The sequence below is a fragment of the Salmo trutta genome, chromosome 25, assembly GCF_901001165.1.
Source record: "Salmo trutta chromosome 25, fSalTru1.1, whole genome shotgun sequence".
NCBI lineage: Eukaryota > Metazoa > Chordata > Actinopteri > Salmoniformes > Salmonidae > Salmo > Salmo trutta.
Genome location: NC_042981.1, coordinates 16,412,053 through 16,432,493, shown reverse-complemented (window position 1 = coordinate 16,432,493; position 20,441 = coordinate 16,412,053). Strand labels below are relative to the sequence as shown.

The window sequence follows — 20,441 nt, the reverse complement described above, 5'->3', positions numbered from 1 at the left end:
CTTAAGTACAACAAAGTCAAGGTATTGGAGTGGCCATCACAAAGCCCTGACCTCAAACCTATGGAACATTTATGGGCAGAACTGAAAAAGCGTGTGCGAGCAAAGAGGCCTACAAACCTGACTCAGTTACACCAGCTCTGTCAGGAGGAATGGGACAAAATTCACCTAACTTATTGTGGGGAGCTTGTGGAAGGCTACCCGAAACGTTTGACCCAAGTGAAACAATTTAAAGGCAATGCTACCAAATACTAATTGGAGTGTATGTAAACTTCTGACGCACTGGGAATGTGCTGAAAGAAATAAAAGCTGAAATAAATCACTCTCTACTATTATCCTGACATTTCACATTCTTAAAATAAAAAAATGGTGATTTTAACTGCCCTAAGACAGGGATTTTTTTACTCGGATTCAATGTCAGGAATTGTGAAAAACTGAGTTTAAATATATTTGGCTAAGGTGTATGTAAACTTCAGACTGCAACTGTATATATGGATTTATAAAGCCAGGCAAATTAAACAGTTAGGTTATTGGATAATAGACCTAATTCAATTGGGGTTTCCTCTCCTAAATTTCCTTAGACAATTAAGGCAAGGCCCGTTTCCTCACTTCGTTGCTGCCACGCCGTATTGTTTTCAACACCGATATGCTGGTTAACTTCGCTATTATGCGCATAGCAACATATAGGGAAAGGCGCCAATTCAACTGCATACTGAAGATTACGTGTCAGAACCGTGGACAGCGACCACTAACGCAGGAGAAAGCGCATTTGTTATAGAATAAATATTATTTTTATTTTTGTTGCACCATCGTTCTTATGTAATAGCAACACATACAACTTCAGTAGCACGTCTTGGAGTGATGGACTGTGCCATCCCCACGGCCTCCACAATGGATTAGTCCACTGAGAAAGGCGCAAATTAGACAGGTGTTTTGTACCACAAAAATATAATTTGTGACTACTTGACTAAAGAATTCTCGGTCGACCAACAGCCTATGGACTAAACGGGGTCTGCCTAATATCAACCCAATGAAGTACAGTGATGCCCAGAACACACCTCTTCTCCTCTTCCTCCTCCGTCGTCTCCTCCCCAGAGTCTCCTTCCTCAGAGTCCTCCTCTTTCTCCAATTCCTCAGAGTCGACAGAGGGCCGTTGGCGGGAGGGGAGGCGGTTGGCTCGCTGTTTGGGACGGCACTCCGGGCAGAACCAGTCCCCTTCTGGGACGGCCTGGACACAACACAGAGCAAAGAAGAGGTTTAGATTACACCAGTACAGTAGACAGCAGAGTTACAGGCGACCAGGAACTACACCCTTTCAGCAGGTTACTTTAGAAGACAACAGGGTCCCCAAATGAACCTCAAAAAGGTTTCATACCAATTGTATCGATCGAGTTCCAATTATTTTAGGGGGGGGGCGGGGGGTGCTTTCCCCACCATTAAAATTGTAGGGGAAACACAGGGTATCCATAGGCCATGTGAGAAGAAAAGCATCGTCCATCCTACCTTGAGTTTGGGGCGGACACAGTGGATGTGGTGTCCTCGATCGCAGCAGTCACACAGCAGCATGTTCTCGGCATCTCCCTTCCTGCGACAGACCTTACAGCGGGTGTTGAGCAGGGACTTCGCCCAGATGACACTGCGCTCCAGGGTGGAGAGGTGGAGGAAGACCTGGGACATGCTGGAACAACCCAGCAGAGACTCCCTCCAACGCTCCTGGACCGTCTTCACCACCCGACCACTGTCACTACCGTCTGGTCAGATAGAAGACACACAGTCAGACATTATTACAGTAGTATTCACCACCCCGTCACTACCGTCTGGTCAGAGAGAGAAGAGACACACAGTCAGACATTATTACAGTATTATTCACCACCCAACTAGGGATGGGCATTTAAGATGTCACAATGTATTTCAGATATCCGGATAGTCGAAATACATGTGTTTAAAAGAAACAACTTTTCCTACTGCAATGGGTTCTTGCTCGCGCGGAAGCGCACTCGTTTCAGCACAGATGGTGGGGAGGGGTGCGAGATGAGCAGGGGCCAGTGTGTCTGACACGGAAGGAGAGAGAAAGTAGCCAAACCCATTTGCGCAAGTTAGACAAACTTGTTGCTGCGATAGGTTAAAGAAGCTAGCTAACTACACTAGCCAGTTAAGTTAGCCAGCTAGCAAGGCTAAGTAACTAAGGCTATTTTGCTGCACTCCCCACATCCATTCATATTAAAAAACAGCCTACCTGTTGGTTGATCATTGCAGCCTACTACTTCTCATTTAGCCAACTTATTTCTGTAATATTTATTCCTTTTTGCATCAATTAGAAACCTCCTACTTCACTTGCTACACAAGGAGCCTCTGACCGTAGTGCTGCTTTGATCGTCAGACAATAAGCTACATGCACCAAAAGTGTGTTGTCGACCAGTACATCTTACTTTATCAGGGCGCACTCAAAAAGTCAACCTGTTTTATTAAAATGTCTAATGTCATGATTGATCCTTGTATGTAGCACTGTCACGTCGATAATTACATTTCTTAAAAAAAAAGAAAAGAAGTATACTCACAAGTAATCAAATACTAACTTCAATTTGGCTATTCAAATATCCGTGCCTATCCCTAGACCCGACCACCATCCCTACCGTCTGAGGTTCAGAGAGAAGAGACAGACAGTCCGGAAGGCCCAGAAGATCCAGCCACCCAAGCCATAGACTGTCCTTTCTGCTTCCGCATGGCTAGCGGTACATCAAGTCTGACACCAAGAGTCCTTAACAGCTTCTATCCCAAAGCCATAAGACTGCTAAATAGCTACAAGGACTGAGTTGACCCACCCTTGTATTTTATTGTTACACAGGACTCACACGCTGCTACTGTTTATCATATATCCTGATGCCTAGTCACCTTACCCCTATACATATCTACCACCAACACTACAGTATTCCTGCATATAGCTTCTTACCTTTGTGTGTTTTTGTTCTACCTTGTTATTTTTAGTGCTACATTGATTACTACATTATTGGGTTTAGAGTTTGCAAGAAAGGCATTTCACTTTTCTTGTGCACATGACATAAAAAACTTGAAACATGTCACAGAATGCAACACTCCTCTCCATCATCTACAATAAGCCAACAGTCTTTACCACCCCACCAGTCACAGCACTCAGAGGGGAGACAAACGGTCAGATCAACAGCAATCACTCACTAATTCCCTTAAAATATATTATGAATTATTATACAGTGAGGGAAAAAGTATTTGATCCCCTGCTGATTTTGTACGTTTGCCCACTGACAAAGAAAGGATCAGTCTATAATTTTATTGGTAGGTTTATTTGAACAGTGAGAGACAGAATAACAACAAAAAAATCCAGAAAAACATTTCAAAAATGTTATAAATTGATTTGCATTTTAATGAGTGAAATAAGTATATGACCCCCTCTCAATCAGAAAGATTTCTGGCTCCCAGGTGTCTTTTATACAGGTAACGAGCTGAGATTAGGAGCACACTCTTAAAGGGAGTGCTCCTAATCTCAGTTTGTTACCTGTATAAGAGACACCTGTCCACAGAAGCAATCAATCAGATTCCAAACTCTCCACCATGGCCAAGACCAAAGAGCTCTCCAAGGATGTCAGGGACAAGATTGTAGACCTACACAAGGCTGGAATGGGCTACAAGACCATCACCAAGCAGCTTGGTGAGAAGGTAACAACAGTTGGTGTGATTATTGGCAAATGGAAGAAACACAAAATAACTGTCAATCTCCCTCGGCCTGGGGCTCCATGAAAGATCTCACCTCGTGGAGTTGCAATGATCATGAGAACGGTGAGGAATCAGCCCAGAACTACACGGGAGGATCTTGTCAATGATCTCAAGGCAGCTGTGATCATAGTCACCAAGAAAACAATTGGTAACACACTACGCCGTGAAGGACTGAAATCCTGCAGCGCCCGCAAGGTCCCCCTGCTCAAGAAAGCACATATACATGCCCGTCTGAAGTTTGCCAATGAACATCTGAATGATTCAGAGGACAACTGGGTGAAAGTGTTGTGGTCAGATGAGACCAAAATGGAGCTCTTTGGCATCAACTCAACTCGCCGTGTTTGGAGGAGGAGGAATGTTGCCTATGACCCCAAGAACACCATCCCCACCGTCAAACATGGAGGTGGAAACATTATGCTTTGGGGGTGTTTTCTGCTAAGGGGACAGGACAACTTCACCGCATCAAAGGGACGATGGACGGGGCCATGTACCGTCAAATCTTGGGTGAGAACCTCCTTCCCTCAGCCAGGGCATTGAAAATGGGTCGTGGATGGGTATTCCAGCATGACAATGACCCAAAACACACGGCCAAGGCAACAAAGGAGTGGCTCAAGAAGAAGCACATTAAGGTCCTGGAGTGGCCTAGCCAGTCTCCAGACCTTAATCCCATAGAAAATCTGTGGAGGGAGCTGAAGGTTCGAGTTGCCAAACGTCAGCCTCAACCTTAATGACTTGGAGAAGATCTGCAAAGAGGAGTGGGACAAAATTCCTCCTGAGATGTGTGCAAACCTGGTGGCCAACTACAAGAAACGTCTGACCTTTGTGATTGCCAACAAGGGTTTTGCCACCAAGTACTAAGTCATGTTTTGCAGAGGGGTCAAATACTTATTTCCCTCATTAAAATGCAAATCATTTTATAACATTTTTTACATCCGTTTTTCTGGATTTTTTTGTTGTTATTCTGTCTCTCACTGTTCAAATTAACCTACCATTAAAATTATAGACTGATCATTTCCTTGTCAGTGGGCAAACGTACAAAATCAGCAGGGGATCAAATACTTTTTTCCCCTCACTGTATATTGTCATCTAATTTCAGGTTACCTTTATTGGGGTACAACCAGTCTTTTGAGTAAGACCATCAAATCCGTTATGCTAGAGGAAAAAGTACAAGATTTCATTTTGCCTTTCTTGCTTCCTATCATCCTTACCTTCACTGTGTTGATCCTCATCTTTCTTCTCCTTCTTCTTTGCCTTCTGGTCCTTTTTAGAGTCTTCGTCGCCTGTTGGAGGGGGAATAAGGTGAGGCAATGTTTTGCCATGAGAGTCAAGAGATATCAATTTGTATGTCAAACATAATCAAAAGTGCTAAACCCTAAAATATAATAAGTGAGGACTGTTCAAATGACCAGTTTAGAGTGAAAAATACAGGTCACAGCAGACAAACCACAGGGAGCACTCATTCCCTGCCTGGCTGGCAGATAAGGTCTGTTGAAAGTAGCGCTGAGAGATTAACCAAAATGTCTTATTTTTCCGTTTTTAAAACAACTGACTGACATCGATTCAATTATTTGAATTCAATTTTTTTCTGCGAGCTCAATGAACGCATTCTCTAAAGATGAATCAGATCCAGCCTGTGTGATGTAGAAGGAGTTGTAGTTGCCAACATTCTTCATTTTATGCGCTAAACTACCTACAATGACCATAAGCCATTGTGCATCTACTTGTCCGGTCTGTTTTTTATGCCTGGTATGGAAGAGGAATTTGTGATCGTGAGGGGATATAGAGAGCAGCTGTTGCTTGGCGAGGTATCTCTCCCTGAAAACACATCATCTAAGTGACTGATAGTTGGCATTCAGCAGTCATAAAAGTATGCCTTAGTTTGAAGAACTACAAAATAGTGATTTTGTCAGACAGCATAGGAAGCAGCTCTATAGAGATGACTAGTAATTAAATAAAGTCAAATAAATTAAAAGTAATGCGAATAAATGGTTAATCGGTGATAAGCAGTAATGGGCAATCACTACCATCACAGGACTTGTATTAATTGTTTTATTGTTACAGAATTCAACCCAAACAATCAAAATCAGTGATTATTTAAATAAATCGAACTGACCTCAAGTAAGCACTAAGTGCTCAGCCCTAGTTAAAATATGCTCAGATAAAGGCCTCTGACCATGTCCTCTCCAATTTTTTCCGGCATGGAGCAAATTTCAGGTCTGCTGAGTGCAGACTTGAACGTTGTGAAAAGTCTGTCCAACTTCCAGCGTGCGTTTACTTTGAACACTGAGGCTGTACCCACTTTAAGTTACAGTTATAACAGTGGCCAAGTTGGCTACTGTGGCTATTTGCTCATAATTAAGGCCTACCAGAGTGACCTACCATCAAAAACAATGGAGAAAATGCATCCCATAACATTTTAACATGGAAAAAGCTGTTCTATCGTTCAGCCTACAGTAGCAGCCAATGTGAGATGTTCAATGTAGGCCTACAATCCATGAGACTTTTGAAAAAAACATGCAGGGCTTGACATTAACCCGTTTATCCACTTGTCCTTCGGACGTGACTGAAAATGTGGTTGATGCAAGAAACCACTTTACAAAATAAAATGCACTATTATTCCCATACCATTATTACAAAGAAGCAGAAATGATGCTACCCTCTGCCGACTTGATTTATTCAAGCCCGTTTCAAAATACAACACTGTCCCTTTAAGAAAAAAATAAGAACTTCACCTTACTCACTTTTCAAAGATGTCTAGAAACGTACACCTTTTGTGCTCTTGTAGGAAGCAATCACTCCCCTATTCCTGACAACAAATGATCTATAACTTAGCTAATAACTCACTAACTAGCAAAGGATATGAACACGTGGCTACATGCAGCCTCTGCTTTGATCTCAAAACAAGCGCATCTACTCATGCTGTAAACACAGTCCAGTTCAAAGTAAATGGCACAAATCCATACGGCAATGGTCTATTTGCATACTTTATATAGACCAGTGTTACATAAAATACAGGTTGAGTCATGCGTGTCATTGCAATAGAATCCTACTCTGATATGTTCTGCCTACAATAAAATCTCTTGCATTGTTTGTTTTATTTGATATGTTGCATTGAAAATGGCTAACATTGTGTTGATTCAATCACAATTGCCACAGTAAATGGACATGTTGATAGTGTTAACAGGGAAAACTTTAGCGACCACTGTTCTGAGTCAAGATAACTTTCAGTCAAAATGCAAGCCGAGATCTACCGCACAGATTATTTTTTAACATGACTTGAAAAAAAACGTAAGCCTATGCAACATTAACCAATTAAAACAGTACTGTGGCAATGAGGTTTGCGCAGTAAGCTATAGACCCAAAACCTTACCACCACATATTGGCTTTGCTTGAATTGCCCTGCCAATGAATGCATTGTTGTTCAGGCCATTTTTTAAAATTATATTTCAAAATTTGAGGCATGCTATATGATCACACCAGTAATATATCCATTGTTGTATTACTTGTGAAGTACAGCTGAGTGAGCATACATTTTAAATAATTTGCTATTTATTTTACTGGGTGGATGGTGCCTGGATATGATGGTCAGTCTTAGTGGAAGGAGAGCGCAGCAGACTGAGGGCCTGCTTCTCAACATCACTCCACTATCCCTTTCCTCCACTGACCAAAAAACGGACACCATCTTCCAGCTCATGGTGAAACTCGAGTTGCACCGCATTATTTCTGCCTCATGCACAAATTCATGTTGTTACTCCTATGAACAGAGAAAGTGAAATATTCATTGACGTTTAAAAAAATACCCAAGCCACTAATAAACGCAAGCCTATCGATACACTCCGCCAACCCTGATGTCCTAGCTGTGTCTGAATCCTGCTAAGGAAGGCCACCAAAAATGCTGAAATTTCATTTTCCAACAAGATAGAACTGCCAGGGGGTGGAGTTGCAATCTACTGCAGAGATAGCCTGCAGAGTTCTGTCATACTATCCAGGTCTGTGCCCAAACAATTAGAGCTTCTACTTTTAAAAATCCACCTTTCCAGAAACAAGTCTCGCACCATTGCCACTTGTTATAGACACCCCCCTCAGCCCCCAGCTGTGCCCTGGACACCATATGTGAATTGATTGAAGATGGGAGTTCGTACTGTTCGGTGACCTAAACTGGGATATGCTTAACACACCAGCCATCCTAGAATCTAAACTAGATGCCCTCAATCTCACAAATCTAAATCCATAAACATGGGCACCCTCATAGATATCATCCTGACCAACTTGCCCTCCTAACACAACTCTTTTGTCTTCAACCAGGATCTCAGTGATCACTGCCTCATTGCCTGCGTCCATAATGGGTCCGCGGTCAAACGACCATCACTGTCATACGTTCCCTAAAACACTTCAGCGAGCAGGCCTTTCTAATCGACCTGGCCCAGGTACCCTGGAAGGATATTGACCTCATCCCGTCAGTAGAGGATGCCTGGTTGCTCTTTAAAAAGTGCTTTCCTCACCATCGTAAATAAGCATGCCCCATTAAAAAAAAAAAAAGTAGAACAAAGAACAGATATAGCCTGTGGTTCACCCCGGACTTGACTGCCATTGACCAGCACAAAAACATCCTGTGGCGTTCTGCATTAGCATCGAACAGCCCCCGTGATATGCAACTTTTCAGGGTAGTTAGAAACCAATACACACAGGCAGTTAGAAAAGCCAAGGCTAGCTTTTTCAAGCAGAAATTTGCTTCCTGCAACACAAACTCAAAAAAGTTCTGGGACACTAAAGTCCATAGAGAATAAGAGCACCTCCTCCCAGCTCAGCTGCCCACTGCACTAGGAGAGGCTAGGAAACACTGCCACTACCGATAAATCCACGATAATTTCAATAAGCATCTCTCTACGGCTGGCCATGCTTTCCACCTGGCTACCCCTACCAACAGCTCTGTACCCCCCGCAGAAACTTGCCCATTGTCATTTACAAAATAGCCTCCAACACTCTACTCAGCAAACTGGATGTAGTCTATCACAGTGCCATCCGTTTTGTCACCAAATACTACCCTCCACTGCGACCTGTATGCACTCGCTACATATTCGTTGCCAAACCCACTGGCTCCAGGTCATCTAAAAGTCTTTACTAGGTAAAGCCCGCATTATCTCAGCTCACTGGTCACCATAGCAACACCCACCCGTAGCACACGCTCCAGCAGGTATATTTCACTGGTTATCCCCAAAGCCAATTCCTCATTTGGCCGCCTTTCCTTCCAGTTCTCTATTACCAATGACTGGAACGAATTGCAAATGTCACTGAAGCTGGAGACATATCTCCCTCTCTAACTTTAAGCATCAGCTGTCAGAGCAGCTTACCGATCCCTGTACACAGCACACCCAACTACCTCATCCCCATTTTGTTATTTATTTTTGCTCTTTTGCACCCCAGTATCTCTACTTGCACATCATCATCATCATCAATCACTCCAGTATTAATGCTAAATTGTAATTACTTCACCTCTATGGCAGATTTATTGCCTTACCTCCCTTAACTTACTACATTTGCACACACTGTACATATATTTTTCTATTGTGTTATTGACTGTACGTTTGTTTATCCCATGGGTAACTGTGTTGTCGCACTGCTTTGCTTTCTCTTGGCCAGGTCGCAGTTGTAAATGAGAACTTATTCTCAACTGGCCTACCTGGTTAAATAAAGGTGAAATAAAATACAAATCCTCCTCATTCATTACTGCTGCAGTGCTTGTTGCAGCGCTGAGTGGAAATAGGCAGAAGGCGCTTTTTATGGCTTATAACTTAAACATGAACTCACTCAAAAACAGCAGCTCTTTGCTGTATTCATTGATAATCTCTCTAGTTATGGTTTTAAACATTTTGAAATCTCACAGTATCAACTTAGCTGGAGCTTTCTTTTATGCCTGCTACGTTACTGCAGACAAGGTCATCTAAGCCATCCGAGTGGCTAGAGGTAGGCCTCCCTGGGCCCGCCGGGAAGGCAGAGTTTGTACCTTCAGACACATGAAATGGTTCAAAATGGCAACAGTTGGCCTACCCGGTGCGCAGGGCAGCTGAAGCGGGTGTACCTACCGTCAACAGCCCGTGATGAATAAAAAAAAAAAAAGGGAACACAAGGCTTTATCGTTGGGTTTTTTACAGAAATGTTTGGTGATGGAATAAGAATGCCATAGAGATCACCCAGTTGGTGCTCTAGAAAGTTGAGTAAAGAAGTTAAATCTCGTGCTTCTCTCTGTGGGCTGATATTTCTGCGCAGCAGTAGCGGGGAGGTGCGCAGAAGTCACGGGCCTACTGCGCACACTCGTAGCTTAGAGGGAACATCGTCTGTGACTAGAAGCTTGGCCTAAAAAGCATTAAGAGATTCTCAATTACAATTTTTTTAATCCAGGAAAAGTCTCATTCTGGATCTCAAAATTACTAAATTTAGCATTGATCTAAGTGTGCACACTGTGCGTCCCAAATGGCACCCTATTCCCTATGAGCCCTAGTCAAAAGTAGTGCACTATAAAAGGTATTAGAGTGCCAATTGGGACAATTCCTCTTCTTTGCAGAAAGGCGTTATGATGTGAGGAGGAGTTTTGCTGGCCTACCCAGTGGAGCCTTGAGGAACTTTCTCTCAATTCCCTGTTGGATGTGGGCCAGGGCCTGAGCCAGGTAGTGGACAGTGTTGTTGACCATCTGAGGGGTGTTGGGGCTGGGGGACGCTGTGCTCATACTCTCCCCCTTCAGTTCCTGTACCCTGAACAATGACACCTGTAACCTGCACAACACGGACAAGACCGAGAGAGATTGTGTTAAACTTTGACTCCTGGGGAAGCGCAGTCTAAGATACTGTGGGGATAAAAAAACAAAACAGGAAGGTATGTGGAATGTATGACTTATTGTACCAGATGTTGCTTGTTCTTGGGGTCATGAGTTTCCCCATTACAAACATTGACAAAAAGAGTTCAACACATTTTTACAAGTCTGTTACCTATAGTTAGCTAACGCACTTTTGTACATCGCACTGTAACTTACAATTTACCTTATTTTAGCGGCCATAAAAACGTAATACTTCCAGGTCAACTGTAATATGAAAGCCATTGTAAAGCACAATTTGTACCCTTTCCACAATATCAATGACGAGACCTTCATGCTGCCCGTCTCTGCATGATTGAAGAAGGCAATGAGCGCCGTCGGGTCTTTTAAAAAATGTCAGGTGGGGAAGCGAAACCTACTGCGTGATAGTGAAAGATAAGCTGTGTGGGGAAACTGCTTTTTTCACCTGACCTGTCCAACTTATCACCTCTAAAATGTAAATATAAACTCTTTATAGTGTGTCATTAAATACCTATTTGAAGGTGTGTCGAATTTGAGTCAGGTTTTAAGGGTGGCGCTAAAGTTATCTTCAGAAGTAAACAGCAGCTGTCACGGCGGCTTGCAGTGATGACGCAAAAAAAATTATACATTCAGGTTGTACAATTGACTAGGTATCCCTCCTTACCCTGTCCCTTTCCTGTTTTATATCCGTGAGAGAAGCGCTACACCTGGTGGAGAGAGGCTGTACGACACGTCACAATTTAACGTACAGCGTCAGAGGGGTCCGGTTTTTTCTACTTTTCTCCAATACTATCGAGCCATTACCATGTCAATCAATGCTTGAATAGGAACCTACAACACACCCCAGATTTTGATGACAACACAGTCGCTACAGTTCCATTAGTTTTCATTGCAGCCTCGATTGAAAGTCGCGGTTGAGCAAATTTGTATGGACTGGGGTTAGTCAACAGAATGCTTTTTCTCAACTAACTCACACTGTAACCATATATCTAGCTAACCTCTTGGTCTCAGCCTTCAGCTCCTGTCACCTGACCAGTGAAACCTGTAACCTGGAGAAAAAAAATAAATGCTTTTTACTGATCCAGTGCAGTCTCAGCTCAGGGAGTCAAAGATACTGGGAATAAAAAAAGTTACTCATTTTTAAGTGTCTGGTGGCTATGCCTTTTTCTCAAACATAACCATAATTGAGCTCAATGTAACCATATTAGGGATGTGACAAACGGACAACTTTTAACGTTTAAACTGCCATTTTATCTTTTTTTTTTAATCATACAATTTTATGTCAATATTGACATGATTGATTGATTGACGGTTGGTGGGGGCGGGAGGTGCTGTATAAACAAACTCACTTCCTTGATAACTTCCTCACACAACAGCTCTGCAAAGCGCAAGAAGTATGAATGCCCTGACTTCTCCAGAGGCCGTATCACAGTAAATGCTGCACGGCCACAGCAGAGATTGGATTGACCATGCAGAGCCTTTAATGGTCCAATTACATCCGTATGACCACTAGTGCCGGGCAATGAAGTTCTCTCCCGCAAACCTTTAAAAACACAGAACGCAGCTACAGTAACATGGCGATAATTTATAACCTCCCAGACACTTACAAGTGCTGCATCAGAAGCGTCTGTACCTTTGCGGACAGTAAAATTCTGTGCCGTCATATACATGTTATATTGTTTGGTAAGTAAATGTCTTAGTAAGTCGATGATTAAAAAAACTAAAGTACTTTAAGGAAAGAGCAGTCAGCGTGCAAGGCAGCAGGCATGCTAGGATTGACCGTTCTGGTTGCCTATTGATGGAAGTGAGTCCCACTTCAGAAGCAGCGTTACTTTACAGACAAGTAAAATACAGTTCATATAAGAGAAGGTTTCGTGTCGACGTTTAGAAGCCGTAATGTAGCCTAGCCTAAAAGACATGCCGTAGCACTTTCAAAGGGCTACATACCATTCTATCTGAAAAGCGTAGGCCTAACCGATACAGGCTATACCGGTAGCCTATGGTCATTTCATATATGAGGCAAACACCCCCCACACACTCAGCAACGAAGATTAGCCAACCCCGTGCTCGAAAGACTGGCCTGAAGATACTGTACTTCCATCTCGGTCCCATGAATAGCCTAAGCTAGGACATTCTACACGCAGCATACCAAAGACTGAACACTGGTCAGTAGCAAAGAGAAAGAGCAGGCAGTGCGAGAGAGGCGGAGCAGGCATGAGCATGTTTTGGTAATCTACATCTCGCAATTGTCTTGCAAATTCACCTTGTTGCCTAAAGTTCCTCTTCCTCTGGTTTTATTTAAATTACACGCCTTTCCCCAAGCCTTTATAACCATATCGTTTAGTTAGGCTATAACACAGAAAATAATGCTGTGCCAACGGCACTGATTTTAATTATGTGGGGGGGTTTCAGTTCGGTTCCCAACTTTGTTTTAACGTTTACACCCCTAAACAATATTCATTATAGCTAGCTAATGTCGGTGCACAAGATGACAGACTGGACTATGATGTGGTGAGTGTACAGTACTTACCTGTCTTTTTTCAAGTAATGTATTTCCATGTTCTCCACGTCACAGTTCGCTCCTTTAGTGACACCATTCTCCTTCAGCTCAGGGCTCAGTAGTTCATAGTGTCCTTCCTCCAGTGCTTTCCTCCATACACTCCTCTCCATCACCTACCATACAAGACAGACAATAAGCACCCATGTTTTTACTCACTGAAAATTACATTTGTATTTAGAGTTTGGGAGTTGTTTTTTTTGTTGCATTCAGATGCAATTCATGACTCAACATACAGCACTTCTGCATACCAGCTCATTCCTCATCTTACCCAAGTGTAATTACCTAATCATTACTATAAGAATGAACTGATTTGCACTAATGGAAGTCCCTCTGGATAAGATGGTATGCTAAATGACTCAAATGTAAATGTAATGCGGTTGCATCTCAACTTAATTACTATGTGAAATAAAACAAATTATTGATCAGAAAGAGCTATTGCCCAACCAAAGCCTCGACTATTCCCCAGTGTACCCTGGCAGATGTAGTCTAACCTCGACTATTCCCCAGTGTACCCTGGCAGATGTAGTCTAACCTCGACTATTCCCCAGTGTACCCTGGCAGATGTAGTCTAACCTCGACTATTCCCCAGTGTACCCTGGCAGATGTAGTCTAACCTCGACTATTCCCCAGTGTACCCTGGCAGATGTAGTCTAACCTCGACTATTCCCCAGTGTACCCTGGCAGATGTAGTCTAACCTCGACTATTCCCCAGTGTACCCTGGCAGATGTAGTCTAACCTCGACTATTCCCCAGTGTACCCTGGCAGATGTAGTCTAACCTCGACTATTCCCCAGTGTACCCTGGCAGATGTAGTCTAACCTCGACCATTCCCCAGTGTACCCTGGCAGATGTAGTCTAACCTCGACCATTCCCCGTGTACCCTGGCAGATGTAGTCTTACCTTGACTTGTCCCAGTGTACCCTGGTAGATGCGGTCCTCTATATCTAGCAGCAGATCTCTCAGCCTGTTGCCCATGAAGTCCTCAGCAGGAGCCGCTGTGCCCTCTGGGAGAGGAGCAGACTTGGCTGAGACAGCTTTGTTAACACCAGCCTCTGGTTTAATATCTGGAGAGAGAAAAGACAGGCAAAACAGTGAGTATCCCAAACGTCCAGTAGTTTGGGATACTCCACTCTCTCAATACTCCAATCATTCACTCCTGAAGCGATTGTCAGCTGAAGTGCAGTGAGACAAACCAACATAGTCGACTTGATGACAATTGATGTAAAATAATAAAAAAGTGATTCAAAAATACATTTGATTGATTTGCCATTTGGATCAGGTTGCTCTAGTCTAGCCAGAGGCCTCTCCTCTACAGTCTGGTAGACTGCAGTAGTCAGTACCTGTCTGGTGGTAGCGGTCAGCGGTTGCTGTACCGAGGAGCTGTGCAATACGTTCCTTCTCCTGCACCAGGACCTCCTTCAGGGTGCTCTCCCTGTGACCCCGTGGATTCAGGGCCTCGATCAGTGCCTCCACCTCCTGGGGACTGCTGTAGAAGGCCCAGTGGTTAGGACGGTTCACTGGGGGAGCAGAGCTGCTCTGGACGGGGGCTAGGAAGATGGTTTTAGAGTCAGGGTCTGGGGTACAGCCTGTCTGGGAGAGGTCCTCTGGTTCTCCGGCCTCGTTCTGAGACACCTCCATCTCCTCAGCCTTGGCTGCTTCCTGTTCAGAGGTCGGTTCCTGGGGTTCCAGCATGTCCTCAGTCAGGCCGAAGTAGTCATCCTCCACGAAGAGGGCAGATGTGGAGGGGAAGAGCCAGTAACGACGGTATAGGCGGTCACGCCCCAGGGGGAGGATATAAGTGCAGGCTGCAACCTTCTGGATGCGCTCCTGGAGATCCTTCTCCCTCGGCTGCTGCTCAGTGAGCTCTTCTGGGGTCAGGCCTGGGCTCACCTCTTTAGGCTGCTTCTCCTTGAGATTGCTGCCCATCACTAAGGGTGAAATCAAAGGGTTGTGTTAGAATGGCAATATGGTACTAACCAGAGGTGAAAATATTTGACGATGCATATAGAACTGGACTACAGAATATAAAACATTTCCATTGCAAAATGTGCATTCTATTGTTATCCGCAACAATTGATCGAGTCACACTATGTGAACGCTTTCTATGATTGATAGCAGTATGCCAAGAGGACTGAAGGCTATTACTCTTCCTAGTCCTGTTGATCGTCTGCTCCTCCTCGTCTTCGGTCTGATGTTCCTCCTTCAGGCTCTCAGTGCTGGTGTTCATCTCTTCAGTTTTCATGTCGCTGTTTCTTCCTTCCATCAGCTTTTCATGTTTCTCTTTCAATTTCATCTCCTGTTCTTTTAACTTCTCCTCCTTCCTCTTCCGTACTCTGATTGCAGCCTCTTCCCTCCCTCTGCGGTGCTGCTCAGCCTTCAGTTCCCTGAGCTCCTGCTTGGCCTGTCTCTGCTCGTCAGCGCTGTCCTCTATGAAGTCCCTGGTAGACACCAGAGTCAGCAGCTTACCACACAACGCATGGAGGATCTTCAGCTTCTCACCTGGGACAGAACACCAGACAAATTACACTCAATTCGATAAACAGTACTTATTCCCAAGCATGGCTCTGAAGTGCGACAATTTGAGTGAGAACTGGAATTCTAATAAAAGCCAGATATGTTGTAATGATTAAGCGTCGCTCTACCGTTGTTTCCAGGAACCCTAGAGAGAAAAAAAGTTTGCATAGTCGTTAACTCTGTGGTGGTACCATTACTACAGCTTAAATGGCGTGTTTCTAGACCAAACAGTTCACCAGATATGACCCATATTCCTGGGAAACTGGTTTTCTTCCGTGTCTAATTGACAGGCCTAGTAGCCTACAGCCGAACACTTGGGGGCACAGAAAGAAAAAGAGAAAGCTTCTTCAGTTCTGCTTCTTTCCTTAAGCAACAACCTGAAGAGGCTGGCTGGCTGGCTGTGTATATATATATATATATATGCTTGTCTCAGTGTTACCTGGCAGCAGGTCGTAGACAGCAGTGCAGGACAGCCTCTTGAGCAACCCAGGGTTGGCCAGCCTTAGCTCAACACAGGGGTCGTCTGTAGAGCCGAATCCTCCACGTTTCTGGTAGCGGAACTTGGCGTTGGCAGAGTTGCAGTCAGCCCCCGATGCCAGGATGTGCAGCCTCAGGATCTCTGACAGAGTACAGCTGTCCAGGTCCAACTGCTTCAGACTGCAGCCTACAGAGACATGAAGAGTCAGGCTCTCAGTACAAAAGAAAGAAATATGCGAGTAGTTGTATATGAACATTGACTATATTAAAGACTGTCGTCCTTCTCTCACCTTGGTAGAGCTGAGGCCAGGCAGCAGCCAGGGAAGCCACAGCACTGATGGCAGACTGGGTGGGGTCCGCATCATCATCCAGAGCCTCACTCAGATCTAACAAGGAAGATTCACACACTGACAAACTAATATATTTGCAATATGCTAAACTTTGTCATTAGTCAGTCAATTCTACAGCCTGGGTGAAATGTCACCATTAATAACTTTGTATTGCTCACTACCAAAGTATATTTGGTGACCAATCACGATCGGTTAAGTAGACTAAACAGGGTGTTGACAGTAAACAAGCGTTGTCGAGGCCCGTTTCTGTCCCTACCTTTGGCGTCAACCTCAGCCACCTGGTCGCGGGCCACCTCCTCCTGCTCCTCAGCCAGGGCCTGGAAGATGGCCGACAGGAAGAAGAAGAGCAGCTCACAAAGTGGCCCCTCGGGGTCCGACCCCACCAGGGCCTCCTCCAGAACCTCTGGAACACACAGACAAGGCCCAACAGTCAGAAAACTCCTGACAACAAACACTAAACCAGACTGTCACTACTTTCACACAATTAACTATATTCTAATATCAAACATGGGTGATAAACCTAAAGTTGTAGAACAGGTGATTGTATTTTTACAATGTTTTGCCAGTGTTTCTCACCGAGCGTGAGGCCTTCTGGGAACTCGTCCTTGAGGTCAAAGAGCTCTCCGAAGGCTTTGAGGAACTCCAGCACCATGAGAGCATCTCCAAACAGCTCTGCAGGCAGACGGGTCTCCACCGGGACAGGGGCTGGGAGATCCTGGACATGATTCCATAGAGAGTCAGAGGCCTAAACATGCTAAATTTACTTACCAACTTAGAGATCCCATTTAGGACAATGTTTCACAACCTTTGTGTCTTAAAACACAAAAGGCTAACATGGTCGCAGATGTTTTTCTGCTGTATAGCCAACTCATATCGAACACAGAAGTTGCCTATACAGCACCAACTTTCTTGTATCAATTAGAAAAAGTAAGCGTTTCAATTACAGAGGATGAGGCCAAACAAAAACTAGCTAATGTTGGGGCTGCTTACCTTCAGGTCGTCACACTCCATGTCTTCTCTGGGTTTGCTCCAGATCTTTAGTCTCTCTGCATATTTCTTCTTCTCCTCCTTCAGCTTCTCTCTCTCCTGCAATATAGTATAACGATACATACAGTATAATCTATATTAAGTGATCTGAGACGTTGTATGGTGTACAAATGTAAATTAAAAACCCAGCAACATCGATCAAAAATAACATTAATCGTAACGTACTTTTTCCTTTTCCACTTTCATGCGTTCTTTCTCGTCTTTCCTCCTCTGCTTCTCCTCTTCAAACATCTTTTTCATCTCTTCCCGCTTCTTTTCTTTGTCCTCCTTCTCTTTCTTTTTGGCCCCCAGGTCATCTTCCCTCTCCCGATTGGCCTTTTCATGTGCTGAACACAACAGATTTATTGTATAAACAAACGCATATTGTTTTAATGCTGTGAAAGTCACCATTCTTGATATATAGATTAAATGTGGCAGCCAAACCATGGGATCATTCGTACATCTTTTGGCACAGACTCATTAGCACTTACATGCTAACAGTGCACTACTTTCTGCACTTACATGATAACATGCTAACAATCATCTGCCAATATACAACTAATCTACTGGACTCACCCGTAGCCATCATCTCCTCTTTCTGCTGCATCAGACGAAGCTTTTCCTCTGCTGCCTTCAGTAAAGGAAATAAATCATCAAAACGCAATCGTCTTAAAATGCTTCACAATTCGTACTGAGCAAATTCATGGTGGAAGTCAAACAAAAAGTTAGTATTACAATATAATACGATTGTTATCGTCGCTGAGTAATCATAACAAAGGGTGTACATATGGGATGTGTCCCAAATGGCACCCTATTCTCTATAGGACTTGACCAGGGCCTGTAGGGCCATTTGGGACAACTACATTGCAAACCTCACCTCTCGAGGAGAAGAATCATTCTTGGGCCTGCTCCGCCCTTTAGGAGGAGGACTGAAGACGAACACAGGCGGCTGGTCAGGGAAAAACTGGGAGAATTGCTGTTCTGCCAACTTGTACTTAGCAACAGTTGATGCCTAAGCATGAAACACAAATAAGAAACTGTTGGCAACTTGATTCTAGGGCTGACCCAAATTAGTCGACAGGCTGTTGGTTGACAAAGATTTTTTTTGTCGTCAAGCAGTAGCGCGCACACACAGCGGGAAGTATTCAGACCCCTAGACTTTTTCCACATTGTTACATTACAGCCTTATTCTTCTCTGCAGATCCTCTCAAGCTGTGTCAGGTTGGATGGGAAGCGTCGCATCACAACTATTTTTCAGGTCTCTCCAGATGTTCGATCAGGTTCAAGTCCGGGCTCTGGCTGGGCCACTTAAGGACATTGAGACTTGTCCCGAAGCCAGTCCTGCGTTGTCTTGGCTGTCTGCTTAAGGTCGTTGTCCTGTTAACCTGCTCAGGGCCTCCGACTGGGCTTCAGCAAGGATCTCTCTGTACTTTGCTCCGTTCATCTTTGCCTCAATCGTTCAGTCCCTGCCACTGAAGAACATCCCCACAACATGATGCTGCCACCACGCTCCCCATAGGGATGGTGCCAGGTTTCCTCCAGACGTGATGTTTGGCATTCAGGCCAAAGAGATCAATCTTGGTTTCATCAGACCAGAGAACCTTGTTTCTCATGGTCAGAGTCCTTTAGGAAGACTCCAAGCAGGCTGTCATGTGCCTTTTACTGAGGAGTGGCTTCCATTTGGCCACTACCATAAAGGCCTGATTGGTGGAGTGCAGCAGAGAGATGGTTGTCCTTCTGGAAGGTTCTCCCATCTCCACAGAGGAACTCTAGAGCTCTGTCAGACTGACCACCGGGTTCTTGGTCACCTCCCTGACCAAGGCCATTCTCCCCCGATTGCTCAGTTTGGCCGGGCGGCCAGCTCTAGCAAGAGTCTTGGTGGTTCCAAACTTCTTCCATTTAAGAATGATGGAGGCAACGGTGTTCTTAGGGACCTTTCAATGCCGCAGAAATGTTTTATTACCCTTCCCCAGATCTTTACCTCGACACAATCCTGTCTCGGAGCTCTACGGACAATTCCTTCGACCTCATGGCTTGGTTTTTGCTCTGACATGCACTGTCAACTGTGGGACCTTATATAGACAGGTATGTGCCTTTCCAAATCATGTCTAATTAATTGAATTTACCACATGGACTCCAATCAAGTTGCAGAAACATCAAGGATGATCAATGGAAACAGGATGTACCGGAGCCCAATTTCGAGTCTCATAGCAAAGGGCCTGAATACTTGTAAGGTATGTTTATTTTTTAAATAAAATGTGAACATTTCTAAAAACATGTTTTCGCTTTGTAATTATGGGGTATTGTGTGTAGATTTTAATTTTAGAATAAGGCTGCAATGTAGCAAAATGTGGAAGAAGTCAAGGGGTCTGAGAACTTTCCAAACAAACAGCTGTGTCTGTCCCAAGCTCACTGGTGCAGGAAACTGAGGGCCCAGAAATTTGATACAATGTTGCAAGTTCACCAGCACCAGCTTCAGGCCTGAGCCAAGTTAATAGTTGATACAATGTTTCCAGTTCACTGCAGACAGGCCATGCTTAGACAATGTGACTTAATGTTTAATTTGTTAGATTTAAGTAGGCTATTTTTACATAGTTGGCAATATTTATTAATTTATTGAACCTTTATTTAACAAGGCAAGTCAGTTAAGAACAAATTCTTATTTACAATGACGGCCTACCAAGAGGCAAAAGACCTCCTGCGGGGACGGGGGCTGGGATTAAATAGAAGTTACACCTAAAAAGTATAATTTTCTTTTAGATATAATTTTTCTTAAATCACATGACAATGATTGAGATATGAAGACTTATTATAAATGAAACTGTTCCACAAAAAATGTTAATATGAAAAACATAACTGGCACCCAGATTGGTAGAATTGGTAAGAAATTGGCATTCCACATGAGAAAGGTTGCCGCCTCCTCGTATAGCCTATTATAAG

General features: G+C 44.0%; 1 protein-coding gene across 7 annotated transcripts in view; it reads right to left on the bottom strand.

Moving 5' to 3' along the window:
* The window catches only part of LOC115162071 (bromodomain adjacent to zinc finger domain protein 1A), a 34,679-nt gene that overhangs the window by 6,595 nt on the left and 7,643 nt on the right, over positions 1 to 20,441 (bottom strand). For all 7 annotated transcript variants that reach the window (XM_029713015.1, XM_029713010.1, XM_029713016.1 and 4 more), the window contains 16 exons: positions 18,379 to 18,513; positions 18,078 to 18,132; positions 17,688 to 17,848; positions 17,466 to 17,561; positions 17,052 to 17,190; positions 16,732 to 16,878; positions 16,416 to 16,511; positions 16,088 to 16,312; positions 15,280 to 15,633; positions 14,475 to 15,062; positions 14,035 to 14,198; positions 13,105 to 13,247; positions 10,346 to 10,515; positions 4,953 to 5,024; positions 1,501 to 1,748; positions 1,056 to 1,225 (listed from right to left, as the gene is read on the bottom strand). In XM_029713015.1, coding sequence (XP_029568875.1) covers positions 1,056 to 1,225; positions 1,501 to 1,748; positions 4,953 to 5,024; positions 10,346 to 10,515; positions 13,105 to 13,247; positions 14,035 to 14,198; positions 14,475 to 15,062; positions 15,280 to 15,633; positions 16,088 to 16,312; positions 16,416 to 16,511; positions 16,732 to 16,878; positions 17,052 to 17,190; positions 17,466 to 17,561; positions 17,688 to 17,848; positions 18,078 to 18,132; positions 18,379 to 18,513 — 2,963 coding nt within the window. The remainder of the gene's footprint in view (positions 1 to 1,055; positions 1,226 to 1,500; positions 1,749 to 4,952; positions 5,025 to 10,345; positions 10,516 to 13,104; positions 13,248 to 14,034; positions 14,199 to 14,474; positions 15,063 to 15,279; positions 15,634 to 16,087; positions 16,313 to 16,415; positions 16,512 to 16,731; positions 16,879 to 17,051; positions 17,191 to 17,465; positions 17,562 to 17,687; positions 17,849 to 18,077; positions 18,133 to 18,378; positions 18,514 to 20,441) is intronic.